Consider the following 6,394-nt stretch of genomic DNA (forward strand, 5'->3'; position numbering starts at 1 on the left):
AACATGATATATAGCAATTATCATGAAAACACGTGCATGCACGTGCGCTGCAATCTGATTGGCTTAAACTTTAAATAGCTATAACTCCCTTGATTTTCAACCAAACAGGATGGGATTTGGAACATAGATAGATATACTGGACTACTACAAGAAAATATGGTCACCATGCACATGCATACACGTGCATGTACGTGCACTGCAATCTGATTGGCTGAAACTTTAAACAGCTATAACTCCCTTGGTTTTCAACCAAACGGGGTGGGATTTAGAACATAGATAGATGTAACGGACATCTACAAGAAGGTATGGTCACCATGCTCATGTATGCACGTGCGTGCACGTGAAATGAGCAAAATCAAAAAAACAATTGAATGAGAGTATCTTTTTAATTCTTTTGTATTAAATACTTTAATATTAAGTATATTAAAATATATAGATTGTGTAGACAAGATGATATGGTCATTACGCACATGCATTTACATGCGCACGCGTGCAATGCTAAAATTGATGAACTTTGTACACTTCTGGGTAAACGTTTTTAAGTCTCAAATGCATCGAGTTTGTCTTATTTAATGAAGCTTCCAGGGAATATGGCACCAAAAAGGAGTTGGGGAGCGTTTGGGGAACATCTGTAACGGTCCCCGTTACAATTAGCACTAGTTCATATTGAGCTTGGTTGATAGACTACCATTAAGTAAAACGTTCTAGTAAAAATTCCAAACATAAAACATCTAGATGTACTAATGTGTCAGACTCTGTAAAATCTTTTATTTAAAGCTCTTCGGGATATACAGTCATATATCGTATCGGCAAAAGAATTGAAATAAACATTGGTAATTGAAAATACATCATCGGTTATCTTAATTTCGAGTTGAAGGTCACAGTAAGTGTTTTATTTATTTATAGTATTTTGAAAAAAATCTGCTTCACATGAATACAAAAATAGGTCATCTCATAACAAGCCGCAATTTGTACACTCATTTTAGTAACATTGAGAAAGTAGACGTACGCAAACATAAATATATTATGATGTACATTTATTGCTTACAATCGATACATTTTACAAGTATTTAACGAAATGTAATATAATAAGGAAGAGAAAATTACATATACTCAGTTTTTACTATCAAATTTCTTTGCTGATTATTTTAGTTCCTTAAGATGCTTTAAAAATATACAAATACAAGTAACTGTCACTCCGATCCAACACCTTGAAGGTTTTTAAAATCTTAAGTTGCGAAGCTAAAATCTTGAATTATTCATAGGACGTAAAACTTTATAAAATGGAAAATAAAAGCCTAAAATATATAATTTTCAAAGTTTGAAACTATGAAGGATCAGTTATTTCAACAAATCAAGAAATATAATTGAATTCTCGTGTTTCATTGTATAATATTCTGTAATATTTTTTAAAACCCAGGTGTACTTAAAAGTAAATCTAATTTAAAAAGAATAAAAACAAGCTAATTCAGAGAATTCGTGTCCCCCGCTTAGGGAAAAAGTCGGATCCCCCTGACTGAATTTGTAGAATTATTAAATGTATACATGTATACTGAAGCAAATGAAATACATGTATGTCAATATGCATGTAAAGATTTGATTGCTTATTCTTTATTATGTGTATAGAAGATTCTTTTTATATGGAATATTTATCACACTGTAATGATGATTTTATAACCTCATAAATTTTTCATTTCACATGCTGAATACTATCATTTATTAAAAAAAAAAAGAAAAGTATTTAAAAAAAAAGGATTGTCCGAGATTCGATCCCGGGACTACTCACATATGAAGCGAGAGACATACCACTAGACCACGGAATCACTTTATATGAAGTGAAGTATATGCAGAACTAAAGTCACATACATGAAATTGTATATATTCATGTTCGGTATTCTAAAATTTTACACAATCCATGGAGTTTGATTTATTTAGCCTTTATTTAACAGTTCTAATAGATGTAATAAGAACATAAAGTCTGCCGAGAACCTGTTTTATACGCAATAACTCTCCTCATGCCCCTGTGCTAAAAATAGCGACATGTAATACTATGAATATTAATAAAACAAACGGGGCGGGCACTTGGAGAGGGGTGAGAGAGGTCCTAGGGAGTTTTGGTATAAAATTACATTGCATAAGCTCAAAATCTTCTTGAAATATCGCCCGGAAATGATAGTGTTACACACAGACAAAATGTATAAATTTACGACCTTGAACTTTGACCTTTTGACATCAAAATCTATAAGGGTCTTTATTAGGCCACAGGGAGTTGTTATGTAAAATTTCATTGCAATAGCTCAAATGGTTCTAGAGATATCGTGTGGAAACGAAAGTGTTATAACAGACAGAATTTGCTTATTTATGACCTTGACCTTTGATCTTTTGACATCAGTATCAATAGGGGTCTTTTTTAGTCCATAGCAAGTTGGTATGCTTAATTTCATTGCAAAAGCTCAAAGGGTTCTCGAAATATCGTGTGGAAACGAAAGCGTTACAGACAGACAGAAAGACGGACGGACGGACAAACCCAAATTAATATCCCCCACTTTTCAAGCGGGGGACAAAAAATACTTCATTATTAATTTCATTTTGAAATTGTTGAATTTTAATAAAATGAATTATGAATATCAAATTTGTCTAATTCCAACAAATTATCACGAAATAGATTATCTTGGTATTTCTTTTGTATTTTGTTAATCTATCAACTGCTTGTTATATTTTAGGTTATTTTGAAGAAGTAAATTATACATGTACGTAATGACACCGGTTCTGAATCAGTTGTTTTGGAAGAAGGATATGGAGGTAACGAACAGTATTCAATCTCAAAGTCCATAAAACAATACAAAACAAGAGCAGATCGAACACGGACCCCCGAAACATCAGAAGTGGGATCAGGTGCCATTTTATGTAGGCCTTCATTTTTCTTTTGGTTACAGGCATTTCTGCGCACGTCAAAAGTCATATTACTAGATTGATATTTACAAGTATGTCTTTTTCTTGTAAAGTATCTGGGTTAAAAAACAGATGTGAAAAATTTTTTGATAACTTTTATTTCACGATCACTGGAATTTATCGAATCGACATGTGAATTATAGTTTTTATTGTTAATTGAAAAAAGTAAAAGTTTGATTTTTCTCTTTACAAAAACAATACTATTCCATTCAATTTTATTACTACATAAATAATTAGGGAGCACGCTCATAGCTTTTCAAATCTATTTTCAAATTCTATAGCTCGCTCCCGGAGGCCGGGAGTTCGAATCACGGCTGCGACTGACCTAAGTCGATAAAAAATGAGTAGCAACTGTTCCTTCGCCATGCGCTCGGCACTTAGAAGTGAAAGTTGCAGGTCCTTCGTATGAGACCTTAAAAACCGAGGCACGACAGGCGTTGGCCCGATAAAGATTCCTCACTGCTCGATGGCCCTGAGTGCCGAGTATGGGTAAAAATTTGACGCCCTTCACAGGTGTATGGTGACGTCTGTACTTGAGTGAAATATTCTCGAATGGGACGTAAAACAACATACAATCAATCAGCCGATCAATCAAATTATATAAGAAATATTAAAAAATATCAATTTTCATGCTTAAACGATCAATCAAACATATAAATTTTGAACTAAGCAGATACTGACTTGTGAAATCACAAATTGTATCCGGTGTCAATTCCCCAGTCCTCTTTCCGGTTTCACGATATTTTAACTATTTACTAGCATACAATGCCTCTAGAAGAGATCAAAATTTTGCTTTCAAAATCATATCATCATGCATAATTTCCATTAAGTGCTATGAAATATTAAAATAACGACAAGTGAAAAACCCTTTGAAACTATATATAATAGGAGTAAAGAAAACATGGGAATGGGATCAGGATGTCATGTAGGCCTAAACATCCCTAGTCCTCTGGTCAGAACAGCCTTGTGCTCCTTGTCACGATCGGGTAAACGTAAAAACTAATAAACAGTGCAGAGTAAAAATAAAGCCTTGCTATTTCTATGAAAAATATCAGTCAACATTCAGTTGCTCAATGTGTTGTTGTTTTTTTTTCTGAGAAAGTCATCGTAAAGAAAATCAAGTTCAGTGTTAAAGTTAAATGTTAACATTTAGAAGATTGTTGGTATCCTTAAAAAGACTAAATTGCCATTAAGGATTACAAAAATTTGTTTTTTGGATATCAAATTTTTAATAGTCTCTAACATAAGATTGATCAGAAAAAAGACCAGCTATTCAATTTCGGAGGAAAGGGTAACCAGAAAAAAAGTAAGCAATTCAATGCGAAAATAAGCTTTAACAATTTGTATGAAAAAAGTCAGTCAACATTCAAATTACCGATGGGTACTTTTTCCGAAGTTCAACAATTTAAAGAACATTATTATCATACAAAGAAGGAAATATTAAAACAATTTATGGGGAGGTGCATTTTCGTTAGCTTGTCCACTGTTCATATATGCATGTGCGATATAAAAGAAGTCACAATGATTTCGTTCCGCAATGAACTGAAATAGCTAATTAAATCTCTTTAATATTACAATCTAAATATAACATATTCTTCGAGAGTTGTTCTGTTTTCATCACAGTAAACACTTGGGCGATTAACGAAATTGATGTTGTGACACTCATCAACATGCAAGAAACATTCTAAGCTTTTCCTGAGTCCTTTTTGATTTTCAAATTTAATGTGTCATAAGGTCCAAAGTCTTCAGATTGACTGTATTCGATATTTGTGTCATAATTGTTTTGTAAGCGCAACCCTGGGTTATTTTCTCGTGTTAAACAGCTCGCTGGTTTACTCATCTGTATCTCTGGAGAGGATTTTTCTGAAAAAAAAAAAAAAACATAATTATGCATGTGCAAGTGCTTCAAATTTTTTTGAATATTTAATATAATTATATACATAAAATCATTGAACTAACAAGAAATTGCGATACAATGTAAGCAATGTTACCTTGATTATCTTGGCATCGTTTTGATGTACGCTTCCTGTTTAAAAATAAAGATTTTACTCAAATAAAATGCATTTTTAAAAAAATGTGCAAATTTTCAAGAAGAATTTGTTTTATTTTGGTTAATGTTAGCAAGAAAATAAAAAAAGTAGCAAAACTGTTGAAGAGTATTTCTATTAATTATCATACATGTATATATTATCTTTTCTGATATACTTTAATTACTTTAATTATACACAATTTAGTTATTCACTCTCCTCATCCGTCAATTTCTGTAAAAACATTGGTCATTTTTTTTCAGTCAAAGTCTGCATTTGTAAACTGGCAGGAAATTAATGTCACAAAAAATAATTAAGTTTGCAAGTAATATTGAGTTGTCAAAACTTTTGATGTTGCATGTGTATTCTCAGCTATGACAATTTATCATACATGTAATATTTGATGAAATTTTCTAAAGAGAAAACTGCTTATATAGATTCTAAGCAAGAAAATGATTCTAAGCAAGAAAATGTTTTAACTTGATAACGCTAAGATTAAATGTAAATGCTGAACCTACCTTAGTTTACAATATAAAAGCATAAAAACTGTAAAAATAACACTGCAGGCAAGAGTCACCGATAAAGCTAACCAAACATTGCCTTTGTTGAAAAAATGTACTCTTGTTGGTGTATCAGCAGAATTATATGTAGTGTTCTCATTATGATCTGTAATCAGGCAGAAAGCATGAAGGATAATCATATAAAATAGAATTCAGTGAAAATCATAAGAACAATTGTGTCTACGGGCTTTTAATCAGACAATACATGATGAAGTAGATAAAAGCATTGATAGCTATTACCGATTTCAAATAGAATGGCGGTATGAAAAAAAAGGTTCTATTAATTCATGAAATTATTACTATTGTTGTTCACTTTTGTGAAGTCATCATGTGCATTCAATATCTGCAATGCTTTAAGAATTTTCTGTGGCCATACACCACAGGGGCATCTTATCCACTCCGTTCTCTACTTCACATATAAAAATACACAAGGGAAGAATCGAGAGTAGCACACGATTTTTTAAAAAAGTCAAAAAACAACTTACTTGAGAAAAGTTACACAAATCCTGAAAGGAACTAGCGCAAATAATGTCCTAGTACTTATCCAGGCTAAAATATTCCAGATATATCCATCGAAAATAGCTTTTATCCAACTAAATCCCCAGCTTTCTGCACAGTGTGAAACTCTTCGCCCAAGAAAAGATAACTCACCCGGATGATAATAGGGTAGTACCTGAAGTCTTCCAATGGCACTCGGAAGGCCTTGTGTAACTTTTCTCAAGTAAGTTGTTTTTTGACTTTTTTAAAAAATCGTGTGCTACTTTCGATTCTTCCCTTGTGTATTTTTATATGTGAAGTAGAGCACAGAGTGGATAAGATGCCCCTGTGCATACACTAAGCATACTAAGGGCTGTG

General features: G+C 32.5%; 1 protein-coding gene across 1 annotated transcript; it reads right to left on the reverse strand.

Moving 5' to 3' along the window:
* Positions 1–4,377: 4,377 nt before the first annotated feature.
* Positions 4,378–5,928, reverse strand: LOC134274579 (uncharacterized). The gene is made up of 4 exons (XM_062756857.1): positions 5,916–5,928; positions 5,498–5,645; positions 4,944–4,978; positions 4,378–4,815 (listed from the first exon to the last, which is right to left on the reverse strand). Exons 1-4 carry the CDS (start codon positions 5,926–5,928, stop codon positions 4,637–4,639), a joined length of 375 nt encoding a protein of 124 aa, XP_062612841.1. The 3' UTR covers positions 4,378–4,636.
* Between the last annotated feature and the right edge of the window lie 466 nt (positions 5,929–6,394).

Source organism: Saccostrea cucullata, unplaced genomic scaffold (assembly GCF_032062105.1).
Source record: "Saccostrea cucullata isolate Sc308-1 unplaced genomic scaffold, CSIRO_AGI_Scuc_v1 ctg411, whole genome shotgun sequence".
Lineage (NCBI taxonomy): Eukaryota > Metazoa > Mollusca > Bivalvia > Ostreida > Ostreidae > Saccostrea > Saccostrea cuccullata.

Excerpts from the sequence above, each read along its gene's own strand:
- LOC134274579 (XM_062756857.1), bottom strand. Across the intron at positions 4,979-5,497 it reads CTTTTATATTGTAAACTAAG|GAAGCGTACATCAAAACGAT; the intron begins GTAGGTTCAGCA and ends ATTTTTAAACAG. Across the intron at positions 4,816-4,943 it reads ACGATGCCAAGATAATCAAG|AAAAATCCTCTCCAGAGATA; the intron begins GTAACATTGCTT and ends TTTTTTTTTCAG.